This window comes from Mauremys reevesii, linkage group 4 (genome assembly GCF_016161935.1).
Source record: "Mauremys reevesii isolate NIE-2019 linkage group 4, ASM1616193v1, whole genome shotgun sequence".
In the NCBI taxonomy this organism is placed as follows: domain Eukaryota; kingdom Metazoa; phylum Chordata; order Testudines; family Geoemydidae; genus Mauremys; species Mauremys reevesii.
In genome coordinates, this window is record NC_052626.1 from 38,207,387 (window position 1) to 38,227,803 (window position 20,417).

Genomic DNA, 20,417 nt, shown 5'->3' on the forward strand with positions numbered 1-20,417 from the left:
ACAATAAGCATAGTACTGAGCTGTCAGTCAGGAGCCTGAAAGATAGTGGAGAAAAGAGAACTGAGGGTAGGGGAAGGAAGCAGGAGGAAGGGCAGAACACAGTAATAGAACTGATAATAAAACAGTATGTAGAATAACAAAATGAAGTAAGAGAGAGAAAATTCACAGTGATGGGCACTCTGCTACATAGAACTGAACATTTTAAGAAAAGTTCCCTGCCCTGAACAGCTTACAACCTAAATATGCAAACAACGACAACAACAAAAAGCAAAACCATGAAGGGTGTGGGAAAAGGGTGTAAGAGAGAAGCTGCCAACTCTAAAAATGGAGAGGCTTGTTGCAATGCAGAGATTGCAGGTGAAGTATTCGCCCCAAGTACTGCTTGTTAATAGGTCTGTTTTAAGATCGGATATTTGGAGGGAGTGAAAATGAAGGAAGAACAGCTTTACAGTTCCATATTCAGGAAAAAATCCTGAAATTTGTTTTTCCTTTTAAAGGTTATTACTGTAGGATGTATATTCTAGGTACCAAGTCCTTCATTGACACACAAGGGGATTAATGTGTGTAATTCCCGTTAGTATTAATAGGAGCAAATCCCCTGTACATTAATGGGACAAAAGCTCCCTTTTAGTCTCTAAATTAATGCTGGGGGGGGGGGGGGAGAAGGGGGGCGGTTTCCAAAGTGTAATACTACCAAGAATGATAAATTGCAGGATGCTTTTAAGAAAATCCTCTGATGCTTTTTGTGAGGAAATTGAGTAGCAAAGTGTAGTACTCCATGAATCAGTACATATGAGTGTTATCATCCCTTCTCATCTGAAGAAATAAAGTAATTTAGAAACTAAGCCAACCTGTTAATCTTGTTTTGGAGAGCAATATATCTAAAGACCCCTTGCTTCAATGCTAAAACACATTTCCAGATATTTTTGGTTAAATTGCATTGTTTAAATGTTCTGCTCTAGCCTCTAGACCAAGTGCCTCCTCTCAACAAAGTAATATGCTGTATGCACATATCCAGATGCTTTTTACTGTATAAATAAGAACAGCATATATGGGATTTTACTTTATTTTAAAATTGGGAGGAAAAATGGAAAAGAAATTTCAGGTTTTCATAGGTGAAATATCAAGCCTGTATTTAAAACTTTTGGATTTAATTAATGGGAGGAGAAAATGGATTTGAGTTTTGCAGTTACTTAGATTTCTTGTTGGAACAAGTTGATGTGGATCAGTGTTCAGTTGTCATCAATGCATGCATGCTCTGTCCTTCTGTTTCATTCTGGGGTCTAGACGTGATTATACAGGAAAGGAAACACGCCACATTTATGCAGCTTGTTATAGTGGCAAGAAACATCCAAGCTCCCTGGGCAAAGCAGGGAAAGTAGCTTCTTTCTCGGAGTTCTGTATGTTGACAAGAGCTAGAAATTTGGGACAAAATCAGATGTAAACCTAACTACAAGATTTATGTTCTGGGGATTGGAATCAGAGTTTATCAGTTTCATGCTAAAAAATACCATCTCTGTGTATAACTAAATTGGAGGCTGTTTTTAATCTCAGTAAATAAGGAGATATATAACTTATGTAATTCACATTTTTCACAGAAAACATGTTCATTGACTTTCTTAGGATGAGAAAATGGATGCTGATGTTTCCGACATACAAGCGGCAAGTCTCTCCTCCAACTGGCAGACTAAAACCAGCTTTATGTCCAGCTCACTGCTTTCAGATTCAGGCTGTAAGTATTGTTATTTAATAGGAAAACTCCACAACACAATTGGGTATCCTCTGCTTTTAAAACTATTTTAGTGGAATGACAAAGACCCCACTGAAATCATCCTAGGATTCTTGCTCGCTTTCAGCTTCAGGCACTGAATTTATTGCTTTACCTCGTTAGTGCTATGTCACACTGGGATTTTTTCCATTTGGAAATACTGTAATATGAATCCTGGCAGTGGTAACCTTAGATTTAAAAGACATTGGATTTTCAGGTCACATGCAGATACCCAACCAAAGCACCCCCTACAAATTCCTATTAATTATTCTGTCTGACATTCGTGCCAGTGGAGTTTAACAGCAGAAGCAGAATTCCCTGTCCATTACCTCCTTTTTGGAAAGTTGCTGTTTGGTTGCAACTTCCAGCCCATGAGTTTATGCGTAACAGGTGGTCACAAGAGGCTGTGGCGGTCTCTCAAAGAGGTAGTATTGTGATGAATGGGAGACTCTGAAGGGATGATGAGCTCCAACTCTGATGAAGTTGATTCTTTTCTGAACACTACTAAACCATCTCTGCCACAGCTGACTTACAAAAATACCTCTGAAGAGATGTTTTGGTCTCTGGAACAGGCCAGTTTGCAACAGGCATCAGATTTTTTTTTTATCCTGGAGAATGATACCCCTACAATTTTGTCACACACACCCCCAAATAATTTCAACATATACAGGTTGAATGCTGTACTATACATTTGAAGCATTGTACTCTGTGTTTTTCTGAAACAGTCACAGTTCAGTGCTACCTGCGCCTTTCATCCCTCTTTGGTCTCTCTGAGTGCCCCCATACAGGTGATAGGCCTTGAGTCCTCACCTCCTCAGTGTGGAATCCTGTGGTTCTGTCACTCTTAAACTGTCTCACAGGGGTGCGGACTCTGTGTACCAACTATGATTGCTCAGCAGACCCAATGGATTTGGCTACCTTGGTTCTTCCCTTCTGAGCCATGACCAATGGAAAATAGTTACCCAGAACAACCTTTTCAAAACCAAGCATTGTTTAATCACAACAGTAGATACACAGCATGTCATGACAAAAGGTTTTGAAACACAATAAGAGGTCTACACATATATCTGTTTTGCCTATAGGTTTAGGTAGGCAAGCTTATCCCAAATGTAAATAGTGCAAATGGTGAATTCTCTAACTTGAAGTCTTTAAACCATGATTGGAGGACTTCAGTAACTCAGCCAGAGGTTAGAGGTCTATTACAGAAGTGAGTGGATGAGGTTCTGTGGACTGCAATGTGCAGGAGGTCAGACTAGATGATCACAATGGTCCTTTCTGACCTTAAAGTCTATGAGGTAAAATTTAAAAAGTAAATGATCACAATATTATCTTTTAAATACCAGCAAGTGGAGCTATCTGAAGCTATTGTTCTCTTTCCTGCATGTCTGCAAATAACCGCTGCCTGAATTAACCTCTTGCAATCCTATAGCAAAAAACGCACAGTACCAATCAACCACAATATATAATATTCATATAATATTACCGGCATCCCCATGTCCTTCACACAGAGTAAAGATATTCTGTATGAGTGGCATTTATAGGAGTTTATTACCCAAGTAATTTTTACCTACTTCAGCAGTTGTGGTTCTGAGAAACAATTTTGGAAAGTAAACAAATAGATTTGCCAACCCCTTATTCTTCCTCTCTGACCCTAGACAGGGCTTCTTGCAGACTAATATAAATACAATGTTTTGGTTGGAACCCTTTGTTAAAATATTAGAAGACCGAAGGTTGCCAGACCCTGAGTGAGGATTACAGGCAGGCAGAAAGTGATGAGGGGATGGGAAACAATTTTATATTCCATCCCTCTGTGTGTGGGGTGGCGGTAAGATAGATATATAGAAAGGGAACTGGATTGCATTCGTTTATGTTACCTGACAAAGGGCCTTGCAAAACTATGGGCCATCTCTGATCCTGTAAGGTGGTAATTAGTGCTTCCATAGCAAACTTCATTTTTATAGCACTTCACAAACGATATTGATTGCATAGTGTATGGGATTATCATCGTCGTTTCATCATACTTCTTCTGTTACAGTCCTTGGTTATGAATCTTTGACAGTCACCTCTTAATTTAGTATCAATCAGATGAAACACTATAACATACTTCTGTGAAACTGTACAGCAAATCTACCAATTTATTCTGCCTTGGTCTGCTGCTTCAGCACATCTGAGCTCTTATATCTACACAGCACAAGGAATCTCACCACAGGATCAGAGGAGAGACTCTTTTTTTTTAGGTGGAAGTCCTGACACAGTCTGTCTTGCAGTGCAATCTAGTAACTATCTCTGACGTTCTATCAACTATCTCAGTGTTGTAACTGAAATCAGTATATTTGAAAATGTAGAAAAAAATCCAAAAATATTTATAATACATTTAAATTAGTATGCTATTATTGTTTAAGAGGGCAATTAAAGCTGTGATTAATCAAAACTATTTTTAATCTACTTAATTTGTTTTGCATTAATCACTTGAGTTAACTGTGGTTAATTGACAGCCCTACTTTGTTGTGATGGAGGTAAATACAAATGTGGAGTCTGTGTTTGTATATTATTACATCTCTCCTTGATTAAATATGACTTTCTTCCAAATAAGAACTGGAAACACAATTAGCAACTATAATTTTTATAACATTTATGGATTTCTATACGGGAAGTAGCAGTGGTCTACCTGAATCATACCTGAAAGGGGGCCATATCGAAATATCACAACCACATGAGGCAAAGAGCAATAATTGAATGGGTCCTTGAAATGGAATTCTTCTTCAACCATTAGAGAAGTGGTTCCACCAGGGTAGAGCAAAATGATAGGGTAACGTGGGGTAAGCTTGAATGGCCACTCCCCACAATGTACCTGTTCTTTGGCTGAACAGTGGAATTCATTTTCTAGAGCTAATCAGAAACCTTTCAGCAGAACTAAACTCTCTGGAGGAAAAAAAAAAGTGGTGCTTGATAAGAGCATTGATCCCACTGTAATCATTATGGTATATCTGCATTCAACATCATATGGGGAAAGTTCCTTTCTAAGAATATAAACATGGCTGAACGATTGCTGCTTACTGAGTTTTTCTTAACTTTTATAATTGGTTGGGGAGGCGTTTCCCATATGGTCATTTTGACTAACCCATCCTCATAGGTCTGGTGGCAATCCTCTCCTGAACCTGGCCAGCACTATGATCTCTATCATCTTCTCCATGCTGTGGATCTCTGGGCACAGTCACTTCCACCTTAGATGGATCAGGTCGAAAAATTGTGACCTCGGCATCTGGTTGCTGTCCTGGTACCTCCACTCATAGAACCTCTGGGCCCTTATAGCTGTCATCACCCCAGATCTCACCAGGTTCTCTGCCTTCAACTGGGGGTAATCTGTGGCTGCTTCTGCTGCTATGTCATAGTAGGCCTTTTGGGCTTTCCCACACAGGAAAGGGGCAAGGATGCTGGCCCACCGGTCTTGGGGCCAGGCCTCATGTAGGGCCGTTCTCTCAAAGGCCTCCACATCATCTTCCACCGTCAACTTTTGCAGGTAACTCCTGGCTCTTAGGGGTCGTGTCTCATTAAGGCCATTAATCAGAGTGGTCAGGGCCTTCAGCTGGCTCACGACCTTCTGCAGGGTGGCTCGATCCTGGGCTGCCTGGCTTATCAGCAGCTAATTCGTTTCCTGTTGAAGTCATACCGACTCCTGTTGGGTGGTCAATTGGGCCCTGGTAACCTCTTGTTGTGCTGCTGTGGCCTGCACCAGTGCCCTCACTACATTGTCCATTTTGCGATGGGGTGAGGGGTGATTTACCTTGCCCTGGGATGGTTCTCAGTGCCAATGCAATGCCACTTCTGACACCACGTGTGGCAAGGCACCCTTTCTGCCTCTCCGGACTTAACACTCCCTCCTCTGGCCGGGATAGGGCCTGGGGGTAAATCAGCACCACTCTGGAGTGTGTCTTTCTTTCCTTTTTGGTGTTTGTTTCTCAGAGCCTTCCCGGTAGGCCTCCGGGCAGGCCTGAGGAGCACTCCTCTTTCCCTGGCCCCCTCACTGTGGCAGGTATTATCCTGTTGCTGGCCCCAGGGTGTCAGTCCTTCCCCTAAACAGGCACTAGGTTTGGGTGTCTCCCACACTGGAGAAGCCTATCTCCCTGCTGCCGCCAGCCTTGCAGCAGTTTCTCCCCCACCCACTAGGAGAGATGTTTTACAAGTTTCAGGCAGCCCTTAATTGGACTCAGGTTTCCCTAATTGACCTGAAGTAACCCTTTCCCAGCTTGTAGGAAAAAGGGCCTTTTGCATTCTAGGGCTAACATACCTGTTTTCCCAGACCCTCTTGCAGCCGTCCAGCCTGCCTTTTTCATAGTCCTGGCTTTTAAAAACCTGAGATGATGTGGAGGACTTTTCTTGTTGCCTATATGGTAAAGAATTACCCATAAAAATCTTGTGTGTTTCAGATTTTCTTGTTTCTTTATTCTTAATGGAAAGGAATTGAATACAAAATCTTTTCAATGTCTTAGTTTATCTTGCCTATTCTGTAGAAGTCTTTTAGTGAGGTTTTTGAGGCTCTGTAGGGAGAAAGGCTTTAGAATCTTTGTTTTGTGCTCTTTTGTGCTAGTTGATTCTGAAGGAATACACAGTTTTTATTCACATGATTAGGTTTTTTTTAATTTCTCAGTGTACTGATTACTTACCCTCTTAATAGTAGCTGCTATTGTGGTGGTCTTTACCTTAGTCAAGAAAATGAGTTTCCTCCAAAACCATTAGTATCTCTTTCCAAACTTGATGTGTCACTTATATGGTGAGCCTAATCTCCATCAGTCAGAGAATTGAAGGCCCTGAAGTTATTTCCAGAATTTTTGAGGACTGTGAAATATTCTGGCAGCAATTCACATAACCAATTCTTCTTGCCATCACTAAGGCTAAGATTATGTCACAGAATCATGGACATTGGGGACCTCCACGGATGGCAGGGGACCCTCCCACAGCTGCCCAACAGCTGCAGATGGTGAGACCCCCACAACTGACCAGCTGCCGCTGCTGGCAAGGGTCCCCCCTGCAGTGGCTCAGCCACTGTGAGTAGCCGGAGCCCCCCGGCAGCTTCCAGCCACCAATGGCAGAGGGACCCGAAGCTGCTCAGCGGCCACGGGTGGGGGGCCCGCGCAGCTCCTCAGCCGCCGCTTGCAGGGGCCCCGCCCTGCAGCTGATCAGTCGATGGGAGCAGAGCCTCCTCTCCCCCCGCAGCTACCCAGACTCCGCTGCTGGCAGCCATCTCCCCTCCTACTCCCGCAACTCCCATCCCCGCAGGGTGTTGGGGACCCCTCCCAGGCACTGGGCAATGGGGTCACTGCAGCTCTTAGCGACTGCAGCAGGGACAGGGTGCTGGATCCTCCTCCATCCCCATTTTGTCAGGAATGTTTTTATTAATGTTTGTTTATTGCCCGTGATCTGTCCATGACTTTTGCTAAAAATATCCATGACAAAACCGTGGGCTTAGCCATCACCATTGAAAGGCAGGTAGTAAATCAGTCATTTGAGTCACCTCAGTGGCATATGCTCCATGCACTTTTAATTTCAAGCAGTGATATTTATCAGCACTAATTTAAGGCTTTGACAATTATATCTGATCTTCTTTTCCTGAGCCCCAGGATATTTAATAAAATCGACAATGAGTCTCTCTTACTTTGTCACTCATTACCTGTGGCTAATTTATCTCCTTGCTTGTTCAGAAACAGAAGACTAGACTTTAGCCATGTGAACCAATAATATTTTTGCTCAGTCACTCACAGTAGCTGTGTGCTAGACCTTATAATGTTAGTATAATGTAGCCAGTAGCACTACAAGCTTCCCCTATGTTTCCCTGCCAGTGTGGTTTAGCCCTGACTTAGAGAGCTCATTGTAGGGTAGGAGAGAAGACAATTTTGATATAATTTAGAAATGAAGGAGACTCTGGAATTAAACCTTGATCTATGTAAAATTGTTGAAGGGAAAGAGAAGAAAATAAATGATAAAAAATAAATAAACTGCAATCTGTGTATTTATAGATATATTTAGTATGGAGATGCTAATTACAGCAGTCAATGAAAGGAATAGCAATTAGTCATCTGCTTCATGTCTGGTCTTCATGTTTTTGTTATAATTTCTACAATTACAATATCTTTTCCATAACCAGCTATTTTATAGAGTGCTAGTTTTGCTTACTATACCCCTGTTCTTAGAAAGGAAGAGGTTTAACTGAGAGCATAATTTAGACAAGAAGGCACTCATTAGATACATGGTTTGCAGTCCATATTATTTTCAGCTGCAACTGAAAAAAGGTTAGTCTAAAAAAAATCAGCTACTGGCTGTTATCTATAGAATAATCCTCGGAAATTGCTTTTTTCATGGGCACTGTGTTTTTCTGCAGCTTTATATTACTAAGCTTCTAACAATTGCAGATGCTTTGCATTAGTTCTGTAAATTGATTCCTGTCCTTCTGTTTGTACAGTTTATCGTTTCAAGGTTTTGACCTGGAATATTTCCCAGAAGTCATATAGCTTCTCAGCTTTATATTGTTGATGGGTGTCTCTATCCCAGGCTTTCATACCCTAAGCCTGCAGAGAGGAAAATAGTGGTTAGTCTTCCTGGTCTCATAAAACTGGGATCACAGCATTCCATTATCCATTGGTTTTGCTGATACATAGCACTCTTATGTTACCATGGTGTATAGTAGGGATGGACTAACCACTGGGCAAAATAAATAATCCTGAACCTTTGTCCTTCCCACTATAACACATACACACTCACCCCCCTGTAGTGCTGGCTTTCTCTATGCCTCTAGTCCCAGGCCATACCTAAGTATTGGCAGACAGTAGTGATTTGTTTGTATCCTAGTGGGGATGTAAAAGAGAATAAAGTGGGAGATTTGCCAATTTTGATGGAGAGTTCTTATCGAATATAAGGGACAGCATGGCAGAAAGCACAAAGACACATGTGGGGAAAGTAGGCAAGCTGTGATCAAGGCAGACATCATGGGCAGACCAAAGTCAGGGGATGATGTTGCAGTAAGAAATTAGATTTGAAAGACAAGTTAGGACTAAATGGTGAAGGGCCTTATATGGTGTAAAATTGGAGATGGGGGACAGAGAGAGAGTGGGGTGAAAAGATGAGTGTGAAGTGGTTGAAACAATGGGCCAGGAAGATGAGCCTAGAGACCACATTTTGAAAGAACATCTCAAGCACAGGGTGATAGCTGTTAAAATTTTTATCTTAGTTACTGCAACAGCAGATTCAACTCTTAGTCATAGGTGTCTAATCCTTTTTTAAATCTTTGCTGAACTTTTTGCCTCAATATCCTATGGCAACAAATTCCACAGGTTAATTATACAGTGGATTAAAGAGGATTTATTTTATTTGTTTTAAATTTATTGCCTCTGATTTTATCAGGAGCCTTCTGGTTCTTGTATTTCTGGAAAGGCAAACAGAAACTGTCTACTGTTACATCTGTATAAGTCTATATACCCATTCCTTTGTACTGGCTACCAGCTGGTAGTGAAAATAATGTGCCTTGCAAATCCCTGCTTTTTAGACCTTCTCAGCTCTCTGGAAAAACACACCTGAAATGTTCTGTTAAGTCATTTTTATCTGTGGGATGATGAAAAAAGAATAGGCTTTTTCCACTGTAAAAGAAAAGTTTACTATATTTTTTTCAACCAGACAACTCAAAAATGGCTGAACTCTGAAATCTGGTTTGTCATTAATACTCTGCTAAATGGTTGAAATTAACCAAAGACAGGGACATTATGAAAATTGCATGCTGAGGGCAGGTCTGTGCCACAGATTTCTGCCAACAGAGCTGTGTCAGTCACAGGCATGAGGAGGAGTTATCTCTCATAAAATTGTGGGAGCTGTGTCGCAGAAGTCCCTAGTGTAGCTACAGCTATTCTGACAAAGGTGCTTGTTTGCTAGTATAACTTGCTTTACTCGGGTGTGGTGGAATAAACTATAATGGTATAAGTATAAACTGTGTCTAGTCTAGGAGCACTTAGCTAGTATCATATGCCTATACCTATACCTATACTTGTAAAGTGTTCCCAATGTAGACATGGCCTGAGTTTGTAGAAAATGTCATCAACTTTGCAAGCAAGTAGTTCCAGAGAGATGAACTGTGTTTGCAAGAAGAGTGCTGGAAGTGTACTCTCTTACAAACCAAGTGAGACGTACTAGGCAGTTTTTCTATGCCCAGATACCACTCACTGTGGGTTTTCCTCTAGTATTCAGGTTTTTGCCTTAGAAGATTCTTAGTGTCTGAAACGTACTGCTCCCTGAAATCCATCTGAGTCTATCACTTCCTGCTGTTAATAAACCAAAACAAAAAAGCCCTAAAGTGTTGCCAATATATTTATTATCTTTCCCCTTTTCTTTCTTTTTCTGCTCAGCTTGTAGCGCTCATGGTGTGGTAGACAGAATGGTTTACAAGTTTTCCACATTAGTGGGAAAGATGGAAAAATCATCATTTTATTTAACTTTTTCTTATTGCAGATTATTATTTTATTTTATTATTATTTATATTATGGTCACACCAAAAGGTCCCAACAAAGACTGTGCTAAACTCTATTCAAACACCGTGACATAGACTCTGTCCCAAATGGCTTACTGTCTAAATAGACAAGACAAACAGTGGAATAAAGGAAATAGTTTTATCCCCATTTCGGCAACAGACATGAATATTAAGAGTGAAGTTCTGGCCTGACTGAAGTCAGTGGGACTAAGTGACATCCAAGGTCACACAGGAAATATGTGGCAGAGCCCAGTTGAACCCAGATTTACTAACCACTCCTCCCTCCTACAAAATGAAATTGGCTTTAATGGGAAGAGACTAGTGAGACAAAGCCCTGAATGTGATGAGCATTAGAAAATGGTCAGTTTTCAGAATGGAGAGAGGTAAATAGTGGTGTCCCTCATGGGTCTCTACTGGGACTAGAGCTGTTCAACATATTCATAAATGATGTGGAAAAAGGGGTAAACAGCAGGATGGCAAAATTTGCAGGCAATACAAAATTACTCAAGATAGTTAAATCCAAAGCAGATTGTGAAGCATTACAAAGGGATCTCACAAAACTAGGTTACTGAGCAACAAAATGGCAGGTGAAAATCAATGTTGATAAATGCAAAGTAATGCACGTTGGAAAACATAATCCCCACTATACATACAAAATGATGGGGCCTAAATTAGCAGTTACCACTCAAGAAAGAGATCTATGAGTCATTGTGGATAGTTCTCCAAAAACATCCACTCAATGTGCTGCAACAGTCAAAAAAGCTAACAGAATGTTGGAAACCATTAAGAAAAGAGACAGACAATATCATAATGCTACTATATAAATCCATGGTTTGCTCACACCGTGAATACTGTGTGCAGTTCTGGTTACCCCATCTCAAAATAGATATATTCAAATTGGACAAGATACAGAGAAGGGCAACAAAAATGATTAGGGGCATGAAACAGCTTCCACATGAGGAGAGATTAAAAAGACTGAGACTTTTAACCTTGGAAAAGAGATGACTAAGAGGGAATATGATAGAGGTCTATAAAATCATGACTGGTGTGGAGAAAGTGAATAAGGAAGTGTTATTTATTCCTTCACATAACTCAAGACCCAGGGTTTACCCAATGAAATTAATAGGCAGCAGGTTTAAAACAAACAAAAGGAAGTATTTCTTCACACAGTGCAAAGCAAACCTGTGGAACCTGTTGCCAGAGGATGTTGTGAAGGCCAAAACTATAATGGGGTTCAAAAAAGAATTAGATCAGTTCATGGAGAATAGGTCCATCAATGGATATTAGCCAATATGGTCAGGGATGCAACCCTATGCTCTGGGTGTCCCTAGCCTCTGATTCCCAAAAGCTGGAGTGGATAACAGGGGATGGATCACTCAATGATTGTATGTTCTGTTCATTCCCTCTGAAGCACCTGGCTTTAGCCAGTCAGAAGACAAGATACTGGGATAGGTGGACCATTGGTCTAACCCAGTGTAGCTGTTCTTATATTCTTAGGTTTTATGGGAGGAACTTGATATGTGTTTTATTTTTATTTTTCCCTAATAGCTACAAAAAATGACATTGCAAATATTTGTTTAATTTTAGCATCAGTCTATCTGTAATAGCTTTTCTCTTTATTTCCAAAAAACTAGTTTTCTTAGGAGATGAGCATTGTAAATGTTTAGAGAATAAATAGTACCATGACTGAGAGATTAGTGAAAAATGTGCTCTTCATGTTTCCTGCCAACCTGTCACAGCCTCACACTGGGGGGTGGCTGTGTTTCTATCCAAAACAGCCCTTAGGTTTTCAATATTATCATTACTCCTTTGAATTGTCTAGCACCAAGGGGCCTCTTAATTTTATGTTCTGCAACGGGAGTCACATCACAGATTTGGGACTCCTTAGCTAACAAAACTGAATATGTTGTAGTACTTACCTATTGCTTTTCATCTGCAAAGCCTTTTACAAACAACAAAGCCTCATAACCTTGGTGAGATAAGTAGTGTTATCCCCATTTCACTGATGTGCATCCAGTAGTAGTTAACTTATGACTAGCCGATGGTCACTGGGAGACAGCAGCAGAGCTAGGATTAGAATTCAAGAGTTCCTGTCTTCAGTCTTGTGCTCAGATTGGTAGACTGTGCTTCTCTAATATGGTCTATGGAAATTTTCCAGATTTACCAGGGTGTGGAAGAGAAGAGGCTGCGCATTCAGAAAAGAAGTTTGTGGCAAATAATGATGGTTTCACACTTAGAAAGCGAACACTGTATAATTCTTAAGAGAATTCCAGTTTCTTTGGTGCAGAAAAATGATAATTCAAGGATTTGTTAAGGACCAAGGAATCAAGATAGTGATTTTACTTTCACTTTTGGAAATTGAAGGATTCTACATTAAAAACTGAAGACTTGTTCCTTGTTACGTGGCTCCTAGGTAGGAGCTGCTAAGTTATTACAGTACTGTTTGTAAAAAGTACACTAAGCATGTTTATAACAAACTTCCAGGAAGGCCCAGTGTTCTGACACTTTTGTGATGCATGCGTGGACAGTACAAGAATGACATTTTGTAGAACTAGAAGCCTGATGTCTGATTCTGTTTCATAACTTGGTGCCTCTGCCTCTTGTCAAGTCTTTATCATCCAGTTAATGTTCTTTTTACTAATGGATAATTACTAGAAGCTGCATCTAGTTCATATTTACTTTGGGGCTTTGTGCCATATCATGCACTCAAGCTAAGTTTGTGGAAGTACCCAGAACCAAGGATTTAAAAAATTACACATGCACGCCTAAAGTGCATATACATTAATTCTGATGTCAAAAAAATACTGGGGCTAATACAATTTGTTCCTCTAGAATGTTCCACTATGAAGGGTATTTTCTTTGGGGTTTTTCTGGGTTTTTTCCCTTATTAAAAAAACTACAAAATGAAATGCAAACAAAGTGTAAATACAACATAAAGGGCACATAATTACAATTCTTAAATGTCAGGTAAAGTAGAAATTAAGACTTCCTCTGTGTAACAAAGCTCACTCAGACAGGTTAATCCTGGATGGACTTAAAAATCTGTTTTTCTTGACCAATAAGCACTTATATTACTCTCTGTGTTGATAAATGTATACCATAGTATGTTGCTGTATGTGCAGGGGCAGCTCCAGGCACCAGCGCTCCAAGCGCATGCCTGGGGTGGCAAGCCACAGAGGGCACTCTGCCAGCACCGCGAGGGCAGCAGGCAGGGTGCCTTTGGCGGCGTGCCTGCGGAGGGTCTGCTGGTCCCGTGGCTTCGGCGGCATGCCTGCGGGAGGTCCGCTGAAGCCGCGGGACCAGTGGACCCTCCATGCTTGGGGTGGCAAAATGTCTAGAGCCGCCCCTGTGTATGTGTGCCATCATCACTTGCATTTTCTGACCTTACAATTTTAAATTTGTTACCAAAATGTTGTATTTAACATAGCTTTTTGCATGTAGTAGTATATCAGACAAGCATGTACAAATTCTGAATGTGAAGAACAACACAGGTCAAACTTATGGTAGCTGCCACTAGCAAATCTATGTACACTACTAGCTATTGATAGTATTTCTTTGCAGATGGTTGATTGGTCCCTCACACTTCTTTTTTCTTTCCTTTCCAGCATTTATCAGAAGAATGGTTCCTTTTGATTTAAATACAACCAAGGAAGATCCCATTAGTATCGCTGTCAATGAAATGAAGTCACAAGCAGAAAAAGAGAAGCACTAGAGCTACTAAAGAACTGTGCAAAAACACCGCAGCTTTCCTTGCTGGAGGTTCAATTCTGCTCCATTGTTTTACAACAATAATAATTCTGTTTGCAATCAAGCACAGCTGCACTTACAGGAGTGATGCAGCTTCAGTAATTCATCAATTGCCAAATATTGACTGAAAGTTCATCATAGTTGTTTGAGGGGAATGAGGCTATTTAAACCTGAAGATAACGGTATGTACCACATCTGCCAAAGGGTTTCATGGCATAAAGCTTTGTCCTCTTTGCATTCATTTCTATAGTTTGCCTGACTAGAGTTCATTCTTGCTTACAGCATACATGGATTCTAAAGATTACTAGCTGAAAAACTAGTACACAAACTTTTGCTAAGAGCAAAATTACAGGTGTAAAGAAATTTGGTTGACACTTAAATTTAGGGATCATTTAATAATGATTAATAATCAAGAAACAATTACTAGAAATTACTTTTGTCCCAATATATAATAAGAGGCTTTATAATATGTTGTAGCAAAATGTATACATGATTTTAGGTATTTCAGTTTATAAAAACCATGTAACAGGTCATTAACTATTAGAAAAGAATCCAATCAGCAAAGTTTAAAACTAGAACCACATTTTCCCAAAGTTGAAGGGAATTTAGATCATAGGCTGCACCAATCTATCTCTATTGTAGACGTTTAGAATTATTTCTAAAGTATAATATCTTATAATCCGATAGTATGGCAAGAAGGCATTATTATCTAATGGTTAGAGTAAGAGAATGCCAGTCGGAAGACTGGTTCTCAGCTCTTCTCGTAAGTCACTGTGTGACTTTTTGCAAATAACTTAACCTCTCTGTGCCTCAGTTTCCTCACCTGCAAAATGACCTGATGATACCGATCTTTGTTAAGCACTTTGAAAACCTTTGATGAAAGGTGATGCTATATATGAGCATGAAACATTGTTCATTTTTAAAAAGCAACTTCTAATAACCACTTAGTTATTCTTTTTATTTTATATTAAGTATTTTGAAATTTCACCTTAATTTTAAAATGTTACTTACTATTCATAATTCTGGATGTCCTTGCTTCTGAGGACCCCATTCCATTCAAATCTGATACATTTCCTAGCTTACTAAAGTCCCCAACAAACCACTATTGTAACATCTTCCACTATCTCTAGAATCTTCAATATTTGCACCAGTCCTGGTTCAGTTCTATGATACATACTTATCTTTAGTGTTCCAGGTTGAATCACCACTAAAGTGCCTTAAAGGGCCAATATACTGGCCAAACACACCAGGGAGTATCAGCGTAATATGAATTACATTGCAATGGTTCATTTATGTCAGCCTTTTCTTATATAGAGAGCCCTCTCCTTCTCTGAAAGACTGTGGCTCTTTTACCAGCAATGTCAGTAGAGATGGAACCTTTAGTAGCAGTTTCCAGATCATGATGTGCCAACTAAGGAACGGGCAGTGCTTTTAAAGAGTTTACTGCAGACAGATTCTGCTCACAGCTGGGACAGTGCGGAGTCTGTTGGAGCAAGCCCCTTATACTCAGCATTGTTCCAAGCACACCTTATTGCTGAGGATATTAACAGCATAGATTCTGCAGAAAGGGAGATGAGAAGATACACTTGATTATTGCTTTGCATTAATTTTATGTACGTATTGTAACTTCTTTGTATGAAAACAGCTATTGACTATTTTTCTTATGTCTCATAAAAGATTGGCTTATCCTTTCTGAAGATATTCTCTTTGTCTTCTAGATGTGCATAGTGTAGGCTGGAGTAGTACTGGCACTAGCCCTTTACAGACTGCTGATGCGTTTCCTACCTCAAAGGCCAGAAAGTATAACAGGGTCATCCATCTCTTCCAATCCCAATGGCTGTGTCAGAGCCAGAATAAAAAAAAACTACACAAAAAAACCCCTCTCTACTAGTGAAAATAAGGTTAATGAAAACTTGTTTCTATCATAGAGTAGGAATAAGCATGGACATCATGACATATGAGATTAACTCAGTCCATAGTTGCCCTAAACTAAACCAACTGTAAATGTATTCAGCATTTGTCATTTATTTTTTTAATTAAATCAGGTCACAGCTGGAAATTGGTGTTTAAAACATTTCAGCCAGTTTGCCTGGTGGAAAGTTGGAAAATCAGAAAATAAGATATTCACAGTTTCCAGAGTTTATGGTGCATACATATAATGGTTAAAAGAAATATAGGACAGTCAATTTAAAATAAAAACTGTTGTTTTGCAACACAGTAAATTGTGGTCTTAAAATAGACCATGTTGCAAGGAGATCTTGTTAAAGAGAACCCCCTACAGTTTCAATTGCTGTATAGATAGATGTGTATCAACCACCTTTTACTGAATCTGGAACAACTTCCATGGTAAATGCCTGTTTGTAGGTGGGCTAGGCTGAAACCTAGCAACTGAGAGCCTCAGTTCAGGAGCAAAATTATTATTTTTGTAAAAATAAAAATCTCTTTGCTTTCCCTAAGGAATGTGAAAAACGCTGGATAATCATTGCTTCTGCCTCTCTTGGCTTGTATTTATTATTTCTTACTTGTGTTTACTAAAAGTAGTTTAGTTAGTTTTAATAATTGTGTTTTTGCATTCTCTGACTACTACATTTAAGCAGTCTAAACTCCAGGACATGCTTTCAAAATGCTCTGTAAATACATTCACACAATAGAATGAAAATGACTATTGGGTGAATTATACTGGCTTTAAAACTCCTTAAATATGGTTAATTCTTTACAAACTGGGCCATGTGATATCTTTTCTGGGGCAATTTATTTCCTTTTTGTAACTTACAAAGAGGGTTGGGGGAAAGAAATTAAACCACAAAAAAAATTAAAGGAACTTTTTAATGGGTTGGTGTAAGCTTTCCAAACCCAGTAAATTCTTTCCTAAACTTACCCTCTTGGCACTGCAGCACAGATAATGTACAACATTGGCCTGAATTCTGCCTTAGATAGAGGATCATATTTCCTGCAATACAATGAATTAATTTCCTTCCTAATGAGGGTTAAAGTCTCTTTCCTGACACTATTTGAAAATGACCTTTTGTGGTTTAATAAATTATATTTTTTCATCTTGGCAAAAATATTATTCCTCCTGACAAGTTTCTGATTCTAAAGTAGAAAATCAGGTTGTTCATTTGAAACATTTTGTGCATTCAGTATCCTAAAATTACTAGCCTTTTCATTCATCATAGATCCTCTGAATATTATTAATTCATTAATGGCCTAATCCTTGCACACAGTGAGAGCTTTCAGTATGCAAGAAATGTGGGATCAGGCTCAAAGATCGTGTCTACACTGAGTTTTTTTTCTTATGCACAGCATCTCTGAAAATTTGGCCACTTGTATTTAGGTGTCTAAACTGGGACCTAAGTACCTAACTTCAGGCATCCAATTTGGAAATTTTGGCCTTGAAAACTATGGTCCAAACTCTACTTAGTGCAGGTTAACATAGCTATAAGTAGAAGTGCATCAACCCCCTATGTTCATTATCCCTAAAACACCACTTATTGTGGTATCCAAGCATCTTCAGTTGAATTACTTCAGTTTTACATTGTCCCTCACTTCTCTAGAGCTTCATCTGGAACCTTATATATTTTCAAGCTTTGGCAGCCATGTAATCCAGTGATGCCTGCTTAGTGGTAAACTTTCTTCTACTTGAATGGACAAGTCAGACTCCTAGTACACCTATATTTAAAAGCCTTGCCTATTGATTTTTATTATCAAATTAGGTTCTTCTAGAAACAACTGCAAAGAGAAAAATAGAGCTAGGCACAGAACACAATGGCCTCCTCTTGTGGAATGGAGAGTAGAGAGGGCAGGGATAGATCACCACATGGAGAAGCAATTTAGCCTTTTTTCTCCTCAAATTTTTCATGAAAATGAGAGGTTTCAACGGTAATGGGTACTGAAGTTTTGTGCATTCATCCATCACCCATATCTTCTCTACTCCTCCTTCCAGCTTTCCCTCAAAACAAATTTGAATGGATTAGAATAGCCAGGCCCTAAGAAAATACTGTCATCTTGTTCCCTACAGTCCTTTCTTGGATGGGAGAGTGTTTGTTCCCACATCCCATGTTTTTCTCGTGGATATGTTTCCACAACATGGCCTCTTAAATGACCCTGCATTAGATAACTGTGTGTTTCCCTGGAAAAACTGGCTTTTCTGGATGAAATGTCAATATTTTGGCCCAGCAGTATATTCAGGCATTTTTATAACAATGATCTTAGTCTTTATGCCTAAAAATGTCTGAAGGAAAAAATGGAGAAGTTTTCACATCTGTAGCTCTTGAAAGAATGTAGCTGTTGCTTAAATTGCCTGTTTTTGTGCCCTCTGCTTTGTGTATTGTAAACAAGAAAGTTAAATCTTATCCCGTTTTTGTAAAACTCTGACCCTTTGGTCTACAAGTCCATCATCTATAGTGTTAGTAACCTTGTCCCCTGTCAGCTGGGCCCTGTTATGCCCCCACAGGTGAAATTCCCAATGAGGTCTATAGGAGCTGCACCCATGTGTCTGGGGGCATAGGCAGGTCCAAATTAGTACAATGTTGCAAAAACAAATTCTTGTGGTGGTGATGATGAAGAAGATATGATGATAAAAAAATTTAGATACAAGGATGCTATGAAGGAGAAGGGTCCCCCCTCAGGGAATAGTTGTGCCATCTTATCGTAGGCCTTGGCTACACTGGCACTTTACAGCGCTGCAAGTTTCTCACTCAGGGGAGTGAAAAAAACACACCCCTGAGCGCTGCAAGATACAGCGCTGTAAAGCGCCAGTGTAAACAGTGCAGCAGCGCTGGGAGCACGGCTCCCAGCACTGCAAGCTAATCCCCATGGGGAGGTGGAGTATGTGCAGCGCTGGGAGAGCTGTCTCCCAGTGCTGGTGCTGCGGCCACACTCACACTTCAAAGCGCTGCCGCGGCAGCGCTTTGAAGTTTCGAGTGTAGCCAAGCCCTTAGATCTGTTCACCATGATGAATTTCCAGGTGCTGCTTATTTTTACTATTGTGTTTAGCTATGATCAGCATTTAAACAGAACGGTAATTCAGTGACTAAAACACATGTATTAACAATGAATCTTCAGAACACCTTCATCATTAATTCAAAAATCTCTACAGTGATCTGAGCTAGTATGTGCTATGAGCATATTTTCATGCAACCGTTCTGGGTTTGAACTTCACTGCATTACTGTGTGCAGGCATAAATTAGATCTTAAAACTTAGCAAAACATGTGTATTATAGTTAGAAGTACAGCAGAAGCAACGTATAATTTGGCGAACTTGGTCTTTCAAAATCTGGAACCCAGTTCCTTTGAGAACGTTGGCAGCAAAAATGAAAGGGAAAAAGAAGTAATTGCTACTGTGGTTAAAATACAGACACATCCACCATATATCATCTGTACTAACAACAATAAGTAGTCATATTTCTAAAGTTTAAAGTTGCAAACCTGCCATGCCTCAGCCTGCAAGAATGAGACTCTGGTTATTGGTTTTTTTTTACTTAGCAGATGTAAAATTTTAATGTCACGCACGCATACCTTGAAACAATAGGCAGTGATTGGGATTTCAAAGTAACAAATATAAAGCAAACCCACTAGCACATCTTGTTTCATAGACTGAGATTTTTTGACACCTATACTGCAGATTATTCCCAAGGCAAATCATTTCTGATTGGCCTTTTCATTTAAACAAAAAGAAGTGAGTGGGGGACAATGTATCTTTATCAAGTGCCGTTTTCTGTGTCCTATCAGCACAGATATTTTACTGAAGTAGAAAACAAAATGTGGACCTGAAGCAAAATAAGTTTCAACTGTTCGAATGGATAGTAAAATCGCTAATAAGTCAAGTTTATAATGAAAAATCAAACAAAGGCCAATTCTCCTATGATTTGATAGCAAGGGAAGAAAAATTAGGCTCATTCATTACTGTCAATGTGAAAAACTCCCTCTTCAGGGTGTTTGTATATTTTTGTAAAAAAAAATTCCTGCCTCATTTTTAATGAAGGACTTGACTGGGGGGCAAACAGAAACGATATACAAAAAGCATTCAGCTTTGTCAGCAATTATTGTCTCTCTCTTCTCTGGGCTGTTACTGTTAAAGGTATTTATATTTTGAAGTAGTCTAGTGGCTGCAGCATCAGCCAGTTGCTGTGAAAAGATAATATCCTACTCTCATCAGTGTGCTTTCACTGCAAGACCAAATAAAGAAAAAAGAGGAAATCCACTCATCATTCCCTGTTGTGTGATGAATGGATCTTAGAGAAATTAGAAACAAGTATATAGCAGGCCAGTTTTTTCCAAAGTGCTCAGTACTCAACATATTCTGTTTTCAACAAAAGTACTGATTACTTTTGAAAGTCCAGCTACTTCATTTCAGTGCCTAAGAGGAATGATTAAGTGCTAAGTTCTACTGAA

General features: G+C 39.6%; 1 protein-coding gene across 8 annotated transcripts in view; it reads left to right on the forward strand.

Moving 5' to 3' along the window:
* Window positions 1-18,619, forward strand: part of CEP128 (centrosomal protein 128) — a 432,173-nt gene extending 413,554 nt beyond the window's left edge. For 7 of the 8 annotated variants that reach the window (XM_039534734.1, XM_039534740.1, XM_039534735.1 and 4 more), the window contains 2 exons: window positions 1,624-1,732; window positions 13,883-18,619. In XM_039534734.1, the coding sequence (XP_039390668.1) occupies window positions 1,624-1,732; window positions 13,883-13,989 (216 nt within the window). In that variant the 3' untranslated portion in view covers window positions 13,990-18,619. The remainder of the gene's footprint in view (window positions 1-1,623; window positions 1,733-13,882) is intronic. The other variant, XR_005597581.1, reaches the window with a different exon arrangement.
* The last annotated feature ends 1,798 nt before the right edge of the window (window positions 18,620-20,417 follow it).